The sequence below is a fragment of the Eptatretus burgeri genome, chromosome 5, assembly GCF_056783735.1.
Source record: "Eptatretus burgeri isolate ZD-2024b chromosome 5, Ebu_testis_v1, whole genome shotgun sequence".
Classification (NCBI taxonomy): domain Eukaryota; kingdom Metazoa; phylum Chordata; class Myxini; order Myxiniformes; family Myxinidae; genus Eptatretus; species Eptatretus burgeri.
In genome coordinates this window covers 8045182-8063511 of record NC_140965.1, presented here as the reverse complement: position 1 = coordinate 8063511, position 18330 = coordinate 8045182, and the positions used below count along the sequence as shown (strand labels likewise).

Sequence of the window (18330 nt, the reverse complement as noted above, 5' to 3'; positions counted from 1 at the left end):
GAATTTCTAAAATTGTCAATTTTCATCTGATTGACTTGAAATTTGAAGAGGTTTTGCATATTTGGTCATTGAATTCAACCACCAATTATTCTTGAGGTCAAATTTGTTTTATGGATTTTGCAAGTGTCGTGCTGTGGACAACGTCGTCTTCTTGTTCTTTCTTATTGGCAGGATGTATATGTTTACAATGGCAGCCTTTGTGGTACCTTGTCTCCAAAGCAATAAGGTTTTTTTTGTATGCAGAGTCAAGGCTCATAGAAGAGCTAGAACTCTGAATGGATCAGCACTCAATTGAACAAAAAGTAAGAGTAATTATAGAGAGAGGGGGAAACACCAACAGTAGAGTTGAAGGGTGAAATATTGTGGTGAGTGGTGTATCAATTGTGTGGTGTATCGGGTAGACAAGATGAAGGAAACTCTCACGAAGGAAAAACTGGAAATTTGAAAGGATGTGAGCTTGGGGATGGGGGATTAATGAGGGAAGAAAAGATCTCGGTTTTAGATGGCGAATGATCTGAGATGGTGGTGAACAGCTGGCTTGAAGATCTGGAGGGAAGAATGAGGTTGAAGAGAACATGGAAATTGGTTTCACAGGCAGGAAAATGTGGAACAAATGAGTGCAGGTGAGCAGTGATCCTGGATTTCGGTAGTTTCACAAGAAGTGGGTTGATGAACCGTATGCACCCAGCAGAAACCGAGGGGTGACAAAGCACAAAAAGAGCAGAGGGTGCAAGACCAGAAAGGAGAAGGTAGAACACAGAGAGACCACTGACCTCTCTGTGATGGGAAGGTGATAGGCCCACAGACTCAGTTTCATTGTGGGAGGTTCCAATAATCTTGAAGACCTTGGTTTCCATAGCATCAAGCTGAGCAGGATATGAGGTAGGGGAGCCAGCAAGGGGGATAGTAGTACTCCATCAAGTTGTGGATGAAGGCCTTGTAGGTGAATAAGGGTTCAGGTGTGCCAAGGAAAGAGACAAGTTTGAAAGCTCAATGTTGATTGTGGACAAATGTTGTCTTCTGGCTCTCTTGAGATTGGACACAGACTTGTTGCAGGCTTTGTGGAATGCACTGAGATTGCCTTTGGTCAGGTTCGCTTTTCAGGAAGACAAGGGACGTTGTTTCAGAGCACCTGCGTCACCCCCAGGATTTAGTGGACCATGATGGGAAGAAGTGAAGATTAACTGAAGATGACATGGGATGGAATGGAACTCTATCTCCTGGATACAACCGAAACACCATCTTGCATAAATATCGTTTCATCTTTGTCGTCCCCTTCCTGAATTTGTGAAGAAGAAGAAAGTTTTGAAGCATTTCCAAGTATCTCTGTCCGTCGATTGTGTGGCGAACAATGAAAGATCCAATGAGTTGGTTTGAAGCCATGAGTCATCAAACATGCAATTTGGTCTCGTTTTTGGCTGCATTCGAAGTTCCTGACCAGTCATGCCAGTTATGCCTGTTGACAAAACCACCAATGTGGAAAACAGCCTCAACAGACCAGATAATGCTATGTAACACATCTGGACAGTCATCAATCCACTGAAGGAAATGTTCACAAAACTCTGTTCTCATGCAACAATCAACTGGGAACAACTGCTGGACATAACGAGGTTTGAATGGTTTTGCATCCTCAGTCCTTCTTCGAAATAGCCTGAATTGCACGATCACCCTCACCGCTTGTCTGATCCCGACTTATTTGGGTTCCTTATGAACATGTCTCCCACTCGGTCATCTTGCTGTGGGATGTCTGCCTGACGTTCTTACATCCTTGATGGAACTAGTTGTTTTAAGTTTTTGTTGATGGGTTTTTTTTAATCGTTTTTGGATCCAAAGTGGCATATCTTCAGATTTCTTGTCGCCACCATCTTTGAACTGCAATTACAGACTGCCAAACCTCATACCCTGGAGCAGTTTACACTCTTAGAGCAACAGTTCATCTCTCAGTCATAATGGATCAATCTGAAAGCAAAGAAAAAAAAATAACATTAACAGCAATGAACCAAGCTTTCAAAGAAAAGAAAATCAATGCTCGACTTGTAATAACAAGAAGTATTTATATGTTTTAAATAGGGACTTCATTATGGAATACCCCGTGTAATCGCATTGTCACGTATCTCAGACATAAAACGATACGCGACTCTTTACGGGCCTTGCATTCAACGGCTCTCGGTGCTTAATCCAAGCAAAATTATGGTCCGCAAGCAATTTCCCCAGCCTTGTAGCAAGGCGACCATGCACTTTATAAAACCCGACTCGAATTGCTTAACAATCCTATAGTGCATCTGACATTGTTTATCATTGCTCTTTCTTCCTTGCAATTCAGGAGGGGGATGGTGGCTGGAGGAGGGAGGCATTGCCACTTGCACAATAAGAGTTGCTTTTGGTTTCGACGTGGCATGGGGATAATGTAACCGCAGCATCCATCGTACTCACATTTTCACAAAGAGATATCCTTGTTTGGGTAGTGTTGAATTCTGTGCACCCCTGCATGGCTATACGTGGTCATGCTGGTATATATCTGCATTTATTTCATCGCTTGGCATTCACTTGCAATGCCAGATGCCATATGTAGCCAACACACAACATAAGGCTGATAATTCTAAGCAGGATCTCTTCTACCATACTGCTGCCTATTGCAGTGATGGTGGTCAGATGATGCCATAATTCAAACCTGTCTGGACACTCCAAAGGTGGGCTTGGGAGGCAACACCCAGCTGAATTACTGGTCTCCTAGCACTGGCTCATCGTCGGGCTGCAGATGGTTAACACCTGCAGTGGTTCAACATAAGGCCTTGCAGCTGGCCAAGTCAGACAGGGCAGAAAGTCTATAGTGCAGGTAGCCCAGAGCATGGTTGTCCTTTCTGCCTACAAATTAAAATCATCAACTTGCCTGGGAATCCGTGTCCTTCAATGTAACCTGTACTCCTGTTCTCTCTCTCTCTCTCTCTCTCTCTCTCTCTCTCTCTCTCTCTCTCTCTCTCTCTCTCTCTCTCTCTCTCTCTCTCTCTCTCTGTCTGTCTGTCTGTCTGTCTGTCTGTCTGTCTGTCTGTCTGTCTGTCTGTCTGTCTGTCTGTCTGTCTGTCTGTCTGTCTGTCTGTCTGTCTCTCTGTCTGTCTCTCTGTCTGTCTGTCTCTCTCTGTCTGTCTCTCTCTCTCTCTCTCTGTCTGTCTCTCTCTCTCTCTCTCTGTCTCTCTCTCTCTCTGTCTGTCTCTCTCTCTCTCTCTGTCTCTCTCTCTCTCTGTCTGTCTGTCTCTCTCTGTCTGTCTCTCTCTGTCTGTCTCTCTCTCTCTCTCTCTGTCTGTCTCTCTCTCTCTGTCTCTCTCTCTCTCTGTCTCTCTCTCTCTGTCTGTCTCTCTCTCTGTCTCTCTCTCTCTCTCTCTCTCTCTCTCTCTCTCTCTCTCTCTCTCTCTCTCTCTCTCTCTCTCTCTCTCTCTCTCTCTCTCTCTCTCTCTCTCTCTCTCTCTCTCTCTCTCTCTCTCTCCAAATTATCATCTTCTTCATCTTCAGTTGCTGCTTTCGATGTGTTGATTCGTTTTAAAACACATTGTTTATCAATTTCCGATTTGCTCATTTTGATTTATTTTTGGCTTGCATGTGAATTCGAATTTTGCAGCAGCTGAGCCTCAACGATTTCGCTGAACAAATAGATTGGTTGAACGCTTATTGCATCCGTGGTTGCTCAGAGGTAGCATACTCACCTTTACGTCTTCTTGTCTGGTTGCTATACAGACATGGTGTTGTACCATGGTGTTGGTGTTGGCAGGTTGCTATACAGACATGGTGTTGGCAGCTCAACGTCTGCCATTACTTGCTTGTGGACGTATTTTTTTCAAAATGGTATGCCATTACCTGCTGCGACCCTGGACATTTTTCTGCCCCAAGGTCTGCATCATGACTCATGTGTGGTCATTATCGTTTTCAGTACTATTGGCATGTGGTGTGTAATGCTGCGAGAGTTTCTCTGCTCATCGACTTTATGATTACTTAAAAGTCTTCGCAGCAAGGGTGAATACCTTTAATTTTAAACTTCTGGCTTAAAAGCATTGTTGGTGTATGTATCTGGTCTCAAAGAGGGAGAGCCTTGATTACTTTTGTTTCGACAACATAAATGCAAGGAGAGAGAGAGAGAGAGAGAGAGAGAGAGAGAGAGAGAGAGAGAGAGAGAGAGAGAGAGAGAGAGATAGATAGATAGATAGATAGATAGATAGATAGATAGATAGATAGAGATCACAATTCTAAGATTAAAGCAAATTGCAACTCCCAAGGGACTCACATGATTGATCATTGAGATCGTGACCCATTGTTTTGAACATATTTGTAGATTTATCTGAGAATCGTGGTCATGCATGGGCTTTTTTTTGGTATAAATTGTCGAGGCTCGTATATGAGATAACACACAGTATGTTTAACAAAGGGAACAGGAGACGAGAGGGGTGGGAGAGGGAAGCACAAACCAGTGTGGAACAGAGACATGAGGAGATCTGTAGAACGGAGAGGGATGGGACGGGGTACACAGGGTAAATAAGATGGACACTACAGGGAGTTTCAGGTTGGGAATCAGGGAATTTGAAGAAGGTTGGTATGGGGTGGATTAATGGGGGTAGAAAAGATCATGGTTTTGGATGGGGGAAGAAAAGAGATGGTGGTGAACAGCTGTTTTGAAGACCTGGGATTGAAGAGAGTGTGCGAGTTTGTTCCAAAGGTGGGAAAAAGAGGAATGAAAGAGTGAAGGTCAGCAGTGATTCTTGATTTTGGTAGTTTCAGCAGAAGTGGATTTTTGGTGGACCTTGAGCACCCTGCGGAAATATTTGGGGGGACAGGTCACAGACGGGGGGGGGGGGAGGGGGCGAGGCCGGAGAGGAGACAGTAGAAGACAGACCACCGAGCTGCCTGCGGTGAGAGAGTGAGAGACCCAAAAACTCAGCCTAATTGCGGGAGATACCAATGATCCTAAATGCCTTGGTTTCCACAGCATGAAGCCGAGAAAGGTGTGAGGCAGGAGCACCAGCCCAGAGGAGAGCAGTACTCCATCAGGCTGTGGATGAAAGCCGCATCTCCTCAGGATCCCTCACTTCTATCGAAAACAAAAGGCAAAGCAGCAACTTGCTTCCAAAGTTATTTTGCATGAGCAGATTTGTCTCCGTCCAATGTCTATGGTTGATTGTTCATGGAACCTGTTTATTTGCGTCGCTAGTTATCCACAATATACAAGCAGCTTGACCACATGGAATGCTCTATTTCCTTTGGATCTCGGGTGGTGCCCAAGCCAGTCTTCTTCTTCCGAATGAAGCACACTGCTGCCGGTTTGCATCATTACTAACAGCTGGCGATAACTTGCCTGCTCTTCGTTAAGGACACGGTGTGATCTTTAACATCAAGCAACTAGCAGACGGTATGCTCATCCGATTGACGGCACACACATTGATGAATCAACCTGCCTGGGAAACACCTGGATGACAGTTTATAACTGGGTCAGGATTCGAACCCAGAATGGACAGGTTAGAGGTGAGTGTGCCACACCTCTCGGCTATCTTGCAAGCATGCACAAGCCAATGATATTTCCTGACAGTTTTAGAACATCTAAACATTAAATACACATGGGATGTTGAGCCAAATGCTATTACATCTCACAATGAGTCGAGTTGGATTTGTGGATGCACGAGTGTGGCATAGTTTATTTATTTATTCTGTACAAATGTTGATCTTGTTTGAAGTATGGCCACTTTAGTTAATATCTCCCTCATGGGAGAGTACTTTGATCTTTAATTGAACCATGTTTGAAATGTGCCTGTGTCCAAGATACGAGTTTCGATATGTGCGGCCTGTGCGCCGAATGCAATTAAATAAATAGATTGCACAAGCAGATTTTTTTTTTCCTCTGCTCTTTCTGAAGATGTTAGTTCATAATCTGTGTGAAATGTGATTCAATTTGAAGCTGTGCAATCCATTAGTTTTCATTTAACTTGATCTTAACGTCGTTTCTCCTGCAATGTGCTTTCCACAACAATCCATTTCCATAAGAGATCTATTCCGCCTTGCGGATCACTCTGCAGGCTTCATCACGACAACTCCGTCTAACGGGTGCACACTGTTCTTCTCCAACACTTTTACCCCCAGCGTGTGGCTGTTCTCATTACCAACATCTCACTCGGTCTATTGGGTCGCCGAAAGAGGTGACCCTTATTGTTGGGTCGCCGAAATAGGTGACCCTTATTGTCAGTAATCCTGTATGTTTGTTTGGATGTTTGTTCGTTTGTCATCAGCATAATTGGTAGTAAACGTGGGCCGATTTTGACCAAACTCGGGTGGTAGGTACATCTTATGACCTTGTGCTTTGGAAATTGTGATGGTTGCTAGGGACGCTTTGGTTCCCTAGCAACAACCGAAAAATCTTCAAAATCGGTACCGTTCACGCGAAATCGATTCCGAAAGCCATTATCCCACGTCGGGTTATGAAATTTGGCACGAATGATCTACAGGTGATACTCTATCAAATATATTCCGGTTTTTGTGATGTATGGAATACTTTACCCGCAGCGCCCCCTACAATTAGGGTATGCGTGAAAATTGAAGGCCCCCTAGCGACCAGGTGAGTGCATCGATACGAATGAAACTTTGCAGGTTCATGGTACTCAATGAGTACTTCAACTTTGCCTCAGGACATATTGACCGATTTCGCTGAGGTCAGGGGTCAAAGGTCAATTCGTGCAAAAATCGATAATATGCGAGAGCTGGAGGTGCCTTCATGCCAAATGCTACTCCTCCTATGGTTATGGTCGGGTGGTCATGAAAATTCACACTAATCGTCTGGAATACATTGTGCACAAACGATCGAGCCAGATTTTCGATTGAGATCTTTGTTCACCCACAGCACCCCCTAGAACTTTGGGGATTTCCGATATCAAACCGCATTTTCGGTACTTTTCATTCAAATGGATACCGAGTAGTTATCAGTAGATGGAACTGGATTAGATTTGATATGCCTAATCTTAAGGTGATTCCCTATCCGCTATATGACATCCATTTTGCTCTATATCTTATGGTTTCCATGCTCGGCGACCCATCGCCACCTACCGGCTTGTCTGTCTGTCCGCCTGTTTACTGGTGTGTGCAGCCGCTTTGCACGGACTCCCGAGCACGCTTCACACTTGACCATGTTGGTGTTAAAGGTAGAACTCTGCAACGTTAAGTGGTTGACTCTGACTCGCGCGATGGTGTTGCATGGAGTGGACCTGCGGTTTTGGACTTTTCCCGAGGGTCGAAGCATTTCACCATGCAGTTTAATGGTGGTGCAGTGAATGAATTGTGTTAAAACCTCTTGTCCTTTTACGGGAGACCTTGCGGTAACCCATTGCGCCCACTTTTCAATACAACCTGCCAATGCTGGAATAATAAGCAGCAAAGTTGCATGCACGTTTCTTAATTGTGACAAATGTGTGCCCTTGCACTTACACCGGCTGGATGTTTAACAAGCTAAATGTGTTTAGGATTCGTGCCCTTTTCGAGCACCGGAGAAGCGACCTCGTGATTTGGCTATTAATGATGTAACGCTTTTTTTCTTCCTTCTTTTTTTTTTGGGATCTCAGTTTTTGTTTCCGTCGAAGCAATTCTCTCGTGTGTTGACACCCTGTTTGTTTTTTTGGTTTATATTATGGTCTAGCCTCGTGGAGGAGGTAAACTTCACAAACTACTGTACCGTCCAATGGCAGCAGGTTCACAAACTACCGAATGGTATGGGGAGGGGTTTGGAGTTGGACAGGTGACCAGGTGGACATGCACGTGCAGGAAAGGAGGAATAACACAAAAACGAGGAAGACTAGCCTGGAGAAGAACAAAGCAAGAATTTGACCTCAAAAATAATTGGTGGCTGAATTCAATGACCAAATAAGCAACTCCTCTTCAAATCTCAAGTCAATCGGATGAAAATTGAGGATTTTAGAAATACCACCTTAGTTGTTGACCTTGGGCCTATGTTTGACCTTTTGACCTTTTGACCTCAAAAACAATCGGCTTCTTCCCTCTGATAAACCCTGACAAACAGAATAACAAAATCGACTAACCAATACACTTGGAAAATCTTCGATTTTGCAAGTAATATGAAAGAATCGGTGTGTTCATTAGTTTTCATCCAACTTGAGGACATTTAACTTGAAAAGTGATCGTGGGCGTGCATACACATGTGTGCGCATGAGGTGGTGATGGGCAGTGAATTTGAAAGACTGAAGTGAGGAAGAGGAGATTAACCAACACAGGGAGTCAGTTCCACAATCAGGACGATAAGGGGATAAATTAATGCAGATGAGAGGCAACCTGGACCTGCGGAAGGTGAGCAGGTTAGGGTTTCTTTAGTTTGACGAGTTTGACCTGGAGTGGATTGGGAAGGAGAGAGGCTAACAGTGTGTCAATTCCTCCAATTCTTTCATGTTTCACATTTGATCTTCTCCTCGTTGTATATTTGGCATTCCTTTCATTTGATCGGAAAACGATCTACGGTGCAATTGTTTGCCGTATAATTTCGATCACGCTATATGAGATTGAACTCATAATAATAATAATAATAATTTCACACTGTTTCTCCGAAATGGTTCCATAAAGCTTTGAAGTTCCGGACAGAATGAGAAATCCCTTCTCAGTATTCAACCATTTGGAGCTCCTGATGTTTCCTAACCATGATTACCCTCAAATATAAGGTCCCTTGCCTGTTGGGTGAGCCTTGTATAAACTTCACGAAGCCCTAAGTTCTTCGATTAAAGCCTTGGAATATGCTCAAGACGTTTGGAATCGGTTTTGTTTTTGCTCAGTTTGGCATGCTTATTTCTTTCCTCCATCACTGAAGGTGGACAGAGGTTTTGGTTTCACTGCTGTCTGTTTATCTGTTTGACTGTGAGCACGATATCTCAAAAATTTAGAGACTGATTCGGATGAAATTTGGTGGACAGATTGGGTACGTGACAAGGACAAATTCATTCGATGTTGGTGAAAATCCGGATGTGAGAATTGTAATTTTTGAAGTGATTCTTCACCATTGAGAGATGGGGTTAAGAAATATATATATATATATATATATATATATATATATATATATATATATATATATATATATATATATATATATATATATATATATACACAATTGACCCCCTCCCACACTCCTCAAGCTGAAGAAGCTGCATAAAGCAACCCAAGAAGGCCTACACAAGGTAAGCGTTATGCTGTTTAATCCCTTTCGAAGGGATCGAAACGGCGGAGCGCTTATCTTATGTCAGTCTTCTTGGGTTGCTTTATGCAGCTTCTTCGGCTGGAAGAGTGTGGGAGGGGTCAATTGTTTATATAATCCGAGCCACCTGGGTTTAGTTGATTAGGTAAAAGCTAATTGGCTATTCCTTCCATTCACAGGTGAGAGATGTGGGTGTGTCTATATATTTATATATATATATATATATATATATATATATATATATATATATATATATATATATATATATATATATATATATATATATTTATATATATATATATATATATATTTATATATATATATATGTCTCAAAAAAAGTTGTGGATGAGTTATGATAAAACGAGGTGGATGAGTTGGTTACTTGAGGTGACAAGAACAACTTGATTAGATTTGGGTTCAGGTCCGGATCCAGATCCGACCTTTCTGTGGGATACAAATACTAAAGTGGTCAGCTGAGCGAAGGTATGTGCTCTACCGAGTGCCGTTCTTGTTTCCTGAAGCAGTTTGTTTCACACGTGTTTATAAAGGCTTTTAATTTTCAGTAATAAACATTTGACTGGTATCAATGATATTTGGATTCATTTCCCCAAAAGTATGATTAGCATTGGAATAACCAAAATTTTTGCACAGTACTACAGGGTTTTTTGCCACCAAAGGGTAGGTAGTTAAAGGTAAACCATGTGAGTGGGTCATATGAACTTTGTCAATGGTGAAATGTGGCACTCTGTGTTATCGTCTGTGAGAACAATGTATGCACACGGTTGCTCTGAGTTAAAGATTTGCATTTAAATATTCCTTTAGGTTGGTGTGGTTTACTTTCACCTCCCTGGTGATTCTCATAATCTGCATGGAGGTGATCAGCTGGGACAGCCTGAACCATGGCCTTCTTCCAAGTAGTGAAGTATCGCGTGCATTCCTTGCCTCCTCCATCCTCGTGCTCGACCTGCTCATCGTCATGCAGGTAATTGCAGGCATTTGTACTGCCTCACATTGGCATACATACACGAGGCTATAATGCCTTGTAAAACGTTCAGGCTGGCAGGATAGCCCAGAGGTATGCGCACTCACCTCTGAGCTCACCTCAGCTATAAACTCTCATCCTGATATTTTGCATGCAGGGCGAGGCATCAATTTGTGTAACTCCCCTTAGATAGACATCAAACTGGGTGTCTGATCTGCGAGCACTGGTATTGTATCAAACCGAAAAGCATGGCCTTGTCCAAAATGTCACAATATGACTCCTTGACAAAGCACACGCTGCTTTGCATTGCAGGGATAATTATGCACATGCCAGTTTGGAAGGTTCAAATCAAGTTTGGGTGTGCTATCCCACAATTATTGTTAATACAGTGTTAATGTTTTCTCCATCAACATCAGCAATGTATCGCACTCTTTTGCAGAGGGTCGGTGCTGTCCAAGGAAATCAATGGTTATGGTGATGCTGAGTAGTTTGACATTGTCTTTGCAGCAGTCAGTCAGTCAGTCGGAATTTTTTAATTGGTTCAGGTGACCGGTGAAAGCTTGCCTGCTCTTTTCGAAGGACAAAGTGGGATCTCTAACGTCCACAAGCTGCAGCGAGGGCCTTTGTGTCAACCAGCATGACAATGCAACTTTGCATTCAGCTGTTTGTTGCAAAAGATTGCTCTCTTCTCTCTCCTCTCTCTCTCCTCTCTCTCTGCTCTCTCTCTCTTCTCTCTTCTCTCTTCTCTCTCTCCTCTCTCTTCTCTCTCTCTCCTCTCTCTCCTCTCTCTCTCTCTCTCTCTCTCTCTCTCTCTCTCTCTCTCTCTCTCTCTCTCTCTCTCTCTCTCTCTCTCTCTCTCTCTCTCTCTCTCTCTCTCTCTCTCTCTCTCTCTCTCTCTCTCTCTCTCTCTCTCTCTCTCTCTCTCTCTCTCTCTCTCTCTCTCTCTCTCTCTCTCTCTCTCTCTCTCTCTCTCTCTCTCTCTCTCTCTCTCTCTCTCTCTCTCTCTCTCTCTCTCTCTCTCTCTCTCTCTCTCTCTCTCTCTCTCTCTCTCTCTCTCTCTCTCTCTCTCTCTCTCTCTCTCTCTCTCTCTCTCTCTCTCTCTCTCTCTCTCTCTCTCTCTCTCTCTCTCTCTCTCTCTCTCTCTCTCTCTCTCTCTCTCTCTCTCTCTCTCTCTCTCTCTCTCTCTCTCTCTCTCTCTCTCTCTCTCTCTCTCTCTCTCTCTCTCTCTCTGTCTCTCTCTCCTCTCTCTCTCCTCTCTCTCCTCTCTCTCTCTCCTCTCTCTCTCTCTCCTCTCTCTCTCTCTTCTCTCTCTCTCCTCTCTCTCCTCTCCTCTCGCTCTTTGTCTCTCTCTCTCTCGTTCTTCCCCTCTCCTGTTCATTTATCCCCTTTCCATTTGTGCCCCATTGTTGCACTGCTATGCCACTATCATTTTAGCCTTGCTCTTGCAGAAAGAAACAAGAAAAAGAGCAATCTGAGATTGCAAACACTTGTCAGGACTTCTTTTGAGTGGTGTATTTTTTATAGGTTTTAGGGTAAATCCAATATGGCTCCCAAGCCATGTGACCAATGACATCATATCAAGGGCATAGCCAGAGGTCCAAAAGTGATGAGGCGAAAAGAGGTGAACTGTCCTATTTAGGTATTGTGATAGGAGTGGAGATAAGAGTATTCAGAGCACTGCCGGGTAGCTTTGATAGTTTACTTCCCAGGGAGCTCAGATGGCCAGAGGGCTCAGGGCAGATCATATTTCAGGAAATGAGCAACGAGGCAACTGCCTCATCTGCCTCAGCCTGGCTACGCCCAAGCATATGTGTGGACCTTTTGTTCCTCATGGACAGGCAGTCAATCATGTACAGTTTCACCTCGATCTGTTCAGCCACTTCAGTGAAGAAGATTTTTGAAGGTTTTTTTTCTTAAACAATATGGCTGCCGAATCACGTGACCGATGACATCATGATATTTTTTCTGGGGACCATTTACCCTAGATGACCCTCAAAATCTTTCATACTGATTGGATGTGGCGTTATACAGATGCAATTATGACATCATTATGATTATACTTGCAATGAGCCAAGTTTCAATTTTTTCCTTGATGTGATTTCAAAGATACAGAGGTCTGACATTTTTTCCATTTTTCCAATATGGCTCCCACACCACGTGACCTATGACATCATAATTATCATTTAAGCATTCTCCATGAGTCGTCGCATCACTGGTGAAAATTTCGTCTCAATCCAACAAGCGGTTTGTTAAGAAAAACATGAACGTTCTGTGCGGACAAACAATCAAACAAACAAACAGACAAGCTGGTAGGCGGCGATGGGTCACCGAGCATGGAAACTATAAGATATAGAGCAAGATGGATGTCATATAGCGGATAGGGATTCACCTTAAAATTAGGCATATCAAATCTAATCCAGTTCCATCTACTGATAACTACTCGGTATCCATTTGAATGAAAAGTACCGAAAATTCGGTTTGATATCGGAAATCCCCAAAGTTCGAGAGGGTGCTGTGGGTGAACAAAGATCTAAATCGAAAATCCGGCTTGATCGTTTGTGCACAATGTATTCCAGATGATTAGTGTGAATTTTCATGACCATCCGACCATAACCCTAGGAGGAGTAGCATTTGGCGCGAAGGCGCCTCCAGCTCTCGCATATCATCGATGTTTGCACTCATTGACCTTTGACCCCTGACCTAAGCGAAATCGGTCAATATGTCCTGAGGTTAAGTTGTAGTACTCATTGAGCACCATGAACCTGCAAAGTTTCATTCGTATCTATGAACTCACCTGGACGCTCGGGGGCCTTCAATGTTCACCAATTTTCGCGCATACCCTAATTGTAGGGGGTGCTACGGGTAAAGTATTCCATATATCACAAAAACCAGAATATATTTGATAGAGCATCACCTGTAGATCATTGATGCCAAATTTCATAACCCTACGTGGGATCATGGCTTTCGGAATTGATTTCACGTGAACGGTACCGATTTTGAAGGTTTTTCGGTTGTTGCTAGGGAACCAAAGCGTCCCGAGCAACCATCACAATTTCCAAACCACGAGGTCATAACATGTACCTCCCACCCGAGTTTGGTCAAAATCCGCCCAATTACTACCAATTATGCTGATGACAAACGAACAAACATCCAAACAAACAGACAGAATTACTGACAATAAGGGTCAGCTATTTCGGCGACCCAACAAACGGCGACCATTTACCCTCGATTAGAAACTGGCCATGAGGTACGAGATTACCTTTAGTGCTTCTCAAAAGTATGCAGTAACATTGTGTCACTGACCTCTTTAATGGGAGAAAATTCTGGGACATGATGTGAAGTATTCTTCAAAAACAAAATTCAACTGACGATGCAAATGAAGACGATCAAAATCTATATCACTGATGGAAAGTCACAGAAAGTCCAAGTTGATTGCAAAACAGATTCCTATCGACTTGGAGAGTAACGTATATCTTGACTTGCATTCTGTAATGGTATGTCCTACTGCAACCACACCAACAGAGATGCCATGTCATGGAGGGGTTCTTCGCCAGGACGTCCTTTGAATGCATGCACAATCTGTTTTCGATTCTCAAACAAGATCACGTTTCATGGAAGAGCAAGCAAGGTAACCGACCGAGCGTAAAAAGACAACATGCATCATGAGGAACGAGTCTTGTTGGTGAAGGCTAGTGTTGATATGCATCGGCAGACAGGTAGAATGATGGATGAAATCAGCAGAATATTGATCCAGGTATGCTCACCGCCGTGGGAAGCAAAGAGAAACTGATGTTTCGATCGTTTTGACTTTTGTTCAGAGCAAAAGAGACTTTAACTTTTTTTATCAAATCTTTTGCTGCAAGCAATGAAGGGTTAACGTCTGAAAGGTCAGCGAGCTTTTCCTTGCTTACCATGGCAGTTAGGTGTCGATGGATGAACGTTCTTTTGATTTTGTCCATTAAAAAGATAACAAACCCTCAGTGTGAGACAAAATATGCAAGAAATGAACAAACAGGAAAAGAGGAGAGAGAGGAAGGGAGGAAACACAGTTACATGCAAGTAAAAAGTTTGAGTGAGGGATGGTTAATGGGCAGGGGAGGGGGCAAAAAAGATTAAGAGTATGGATGAGAGGGGGGGGTGACATGAGATGATGGTGCACCACCTGTTTGAAGTCCTGGAGGAAAGAACCTTCTCAGGAAGGCAGGTCCACAAATGGGAGAAGAAAGGAGCAAAACAGTAGAGGTCTTGTGCTCTGTTCCATTATTTGGTTTCAATAAAACATCAAATTGCTTAAAGCGAGATTGCTCAGTTTTCTCTGTCTGTAACTACCTTTCATTGAAGGTCATTTTTTGTTTACAATTATATCAATTTGGACACAGAAAGAGACCTGGTGCTGCCGTTTGTCATTTGAATAATCCGCTGATATGTGCAGCATATTATCAAGAAAGCTCAGCTCAATGGAAAGCCTGATTGTGTGATCATTCAAGCAAGGATGATGTCCCAGAGGTTTGGCCGAAGCTTCTTCGCCATCCAGCTTCGCTCAATGTGTCTCGCCATAATGGTGCCCTATCTCAAGAGGAGATCCTTTTGCAGAATCTGCATTTGAGGACCTAACTCTTTCATTCATTGTGGCTCAGTCACTTTTCCTATGACTGCCTGAGGGGATTGTTTCTCCAGCTGATGCAACTTTTCAGCATCCATGATCGAATGTGCGGGAATCCCATCGTCCTAACCTACCGACGTGCACGAGGTACGAGAACGTCTTTGTATAGATGCACCATTCTCCCTGACATATTGTTCCGTGGCTGCAGCAAAAAGGGCAGCACCTTTCATTTGTTGTGCGCACACATATCCACACCGGAGAGAAAAAAAAAGTAGGATGAATAACATTACATTTGGCTGCAGATAGGACTTGGCCATACCGCATTGCAATGGCAAGCTGGTTTGAGATGCAACTTCCCGATGGGTTTTGGCTCGAAATCAAAGTGCCAGCTTGGATAACTCTGTCTTCTCACCGACATCACTGGCAGCCTTTGATTTCTGTTTGGATTTGCAGTCTTCTGAACTTAGTTTTCTTTGCAAAGAGCATTCGGTTTGTCGGCACCTTGCGTTTGCGACAGTGATCATCAATGTCATAGATCTCATGTCAGCCTTCAATTCGTATTTCAATTCCACTCTTTAATACCTGATGAATGCCTTCCTCTCAAGCTTACCATATAGAAACTCAATTTCCTTGTATAAAGATAACAGTGCATTTTTTAAAAATTTAATATCTCAGTATCTTTGTCCAGTGGGGTACAATTCGCAGGAATGAAGAATAATATTGAGAGCATGGTTGTTACCTCCGCCACCGAAAGTGGACGGAGGTTATGTTTCCATTCCTGTGTGTCTGTTTGCCTGTGAGCAAGACATCTCAAAAAGTTATTGACGGATTGGGACGAAACTTGGTGGACAGGTTTGTTGTGTGACAAGGACGAATTGATTAGATTTCGGTGAAGATCCAAATCCAGATACAAGAATTATTTTTTTTTTTTTTACTGATTCTTCACTTTTGAGAGAGAGGGCCAAAAACGATATGGAGAACGATATTTCAAAACGTTGTGAACAGATTTCGACAAAACTTGGTGGATGAGTTGGTTCGGTGACAAGAACTGGACGATTAAATTTTTGGTTCAGGTATTGATGCAGATCCGACCTATCTCAGTGGGATACGAAACGTAAACCGTTCACCCTGGCGGAGGTACGCGCTCTCCAGAGTGCTGTTCTAGTTATTAATGCGACCTTGTGTAATTGTTTTATTATTTTTATTCAAAATTCAAATTACTAACAAAATTCAAACTTGGCTTCTTGTTTGTGGCTCGCCCTGGCAATTGGATTGCAAGTTACTGCTGCAACATGGTCATTGTGAAAACGAGTAAACCGTGTAATAATTTGTGTGCAAGTTAATTTTGTGAACACCGATTAACTAATTTACTTGCATACTTACGAATTTGTGGAAAAATTATCATGCTGCTGAACATCCTGCACTGCAGAATCACTCCGACATAATGTGCGTCCGGTAGGTGGGGATGAATATTTTATAAGATTCACCACATAGCCACCAGGCCGATCGGTGTGCTATAAATCACGCAGTCACTCTGCCTCGTGAATGCAGACTCTTGGACAACAAAACACTTTGCCGAACCCTCCTCCCCCCCCTTCCCTCTCCGTGCTCTCCGCACTCTTGCTGCCTCATGGGTGCTGCAGCAGTGGCTCAGAATGCCAGACTTTGTGCTCTCAAAAGGGCATGAATTTTATGCATGGAACAAGGAAAAGAAGAAGTGATGGGAGAAGCGAGAGTTGGGGAGTAGGCTGCGGAACGGCAATAAACGAGTGAATGAAAGGAAGACCTATTCCGCTGTGGACAGTCGGATTGTGCTTGCATTGTGAACCTGCAATTTGCTTTGCACAGTCGGTAACAGTGGTTTGCCCCTTTATGCCCATCAAAGTTCAATCTTAGAAACTCTAAAAAAAAAAAATTGTAGACTTAGCGGTTCGAAGGGGTTTGATTTCTTCGTTTGCATCCAGACAGCCAAAAAGATAAATGGGGTAATTTGTGCTCGGAGCGAGGTGAAATTCGAATTGGTTCGTCCACCTCACAAGGAAGATTTTTCAAACCAGATCTTTTAGTTTGGGGAAGATTTACGAACGAAATTCTAAGTGTGTGAGAGTGTAATATGCCGCCTCCACGCACCCTTTTTTGGGGTCACCCAGAGAACGTTTTTGGCCCTAAGTATTTTACCTACTGGATGGCCAGGCCTCTCATTGGACTAAAGATGACAGGAATTTGGAATTTAGTCAGGGTTTTGGCGATATTAAGCTGACACTTCATGAAGGACACCATGGGATCTTTAACCTCCACCAACTCATGCCCATGCAGATGAGACATCCAGCTTAACACCTTTCCAGTGGGTGGCGCACACTTTGATGCCTTGTCCTGCAAGTGAAACACCAGGGTGACATTTCACATCTGGGTCGAGATTCAAACTTAGGCTCGACAACTGAAAAGCAAGTAAATGCACGTACCGTGTGTGTGTGTGTGTGTGTGTGTGTGTGTGTGTGTGTGTGTGTGTGTGTGTGTGTGTGTGTGTGTGTGTGTGTGTGTGTGTGTGTGTGTTTGATTGTGAGAGATCCATCAACAACAACAACACCGTAACATCACACTGACTGCCTTAACAGCAAGGATTGATATATGCCACAAGCAGAGGAAAGCAGCAAAGCTGCAGGCACCTTTCACTCTTTATAGAGTTCATCATGAAAGCCCTTCATGCAAATTATCGGAACCAACTCAAAATCCTGAATTGATCGCAACTGCAAAGTGTTGCCTACAACCCAACCACAATTATCCTCCAACACCACAGCTTCTGCATTCCATTTCCATTCTTCACGAATTGCATGATACAAGCCTTAAGGCATTAAGGCTTGATTCATGCTGCGAGATGCCCTCTGGGGATTGCAGCACATCATGATCGTGGCAACACTGTGTTCCTGTAGGTTGGAGAACAGATCATTACAACCTTCCCCCCCCCCCCACACCCCAATCTCAAAACTGTGTCCTTCTAACTGTGCTGTAATAAAGCAAAAGACAATGCATTTGTGTGGCAGGTGGCACTCGTTCTTCACAAATCGTACAGCAATGGCTGTAATGGACGTAGTTTTCTCCAACCTTGGCATCATGTTGACTTGACCATCACAATGAGCTTCACGGGGGCTCCTGCAGCATTTAATTTTAAAGCGGGTTAATTTTGCCCACAGACGGAGATAAGAGTATAGAACTATGTACATGTTTCTCCGTCGTTGGGGATAGTCAGCACAACATTGTACCTCTACCCATCTGCCTTGGCTTGAACATCCTTTTCAGATTACAGGTATCTTTTAGCTCAGATTGATTGTGAAGTCCTCATAATGCTTTCGGTTGGGTAACTGCCCTTTTTGATTTTTTTTAATTCCCATCTGCAAATGACATCTTTATCTGTGCTCGAGGAATGCAGAAGACCATGCAGTTGCCCAGCTGGTGACATTTGTTGTTCACAGATCGTGCAGTCATTGCTGCAATGAGATTTGATTGATATTGATAAATAAATATACGTAA

The 18330-nt window shown here is 43.3% G+C and overlaps 1 protein-coding gene across 4 annotated transcripts in view; it reads left to right on the top strand.

Moving 5' to 3' along the window:
* The window catches only part of TMEM117 (transmembrane protein 117), a 125726-nt gene that overhangs the window by 30706 nt on the left and 76690 nt on the right, over positions 1-18330 (top strand). For all 4 annotated transcript variants that reach the window (XM_085880625.1, XM_085880624.1, XM_085880621.1 and 1 more), the window contains exon 3: positions 10040-10199. In XM_085880625.1, coding sequence (XP_085736751.1) covers positions 10040-10199 — 160 coding nt within the window. The remainder of the gene's footprint in view (positions 1-10039; positions 10200-18330) is intronic.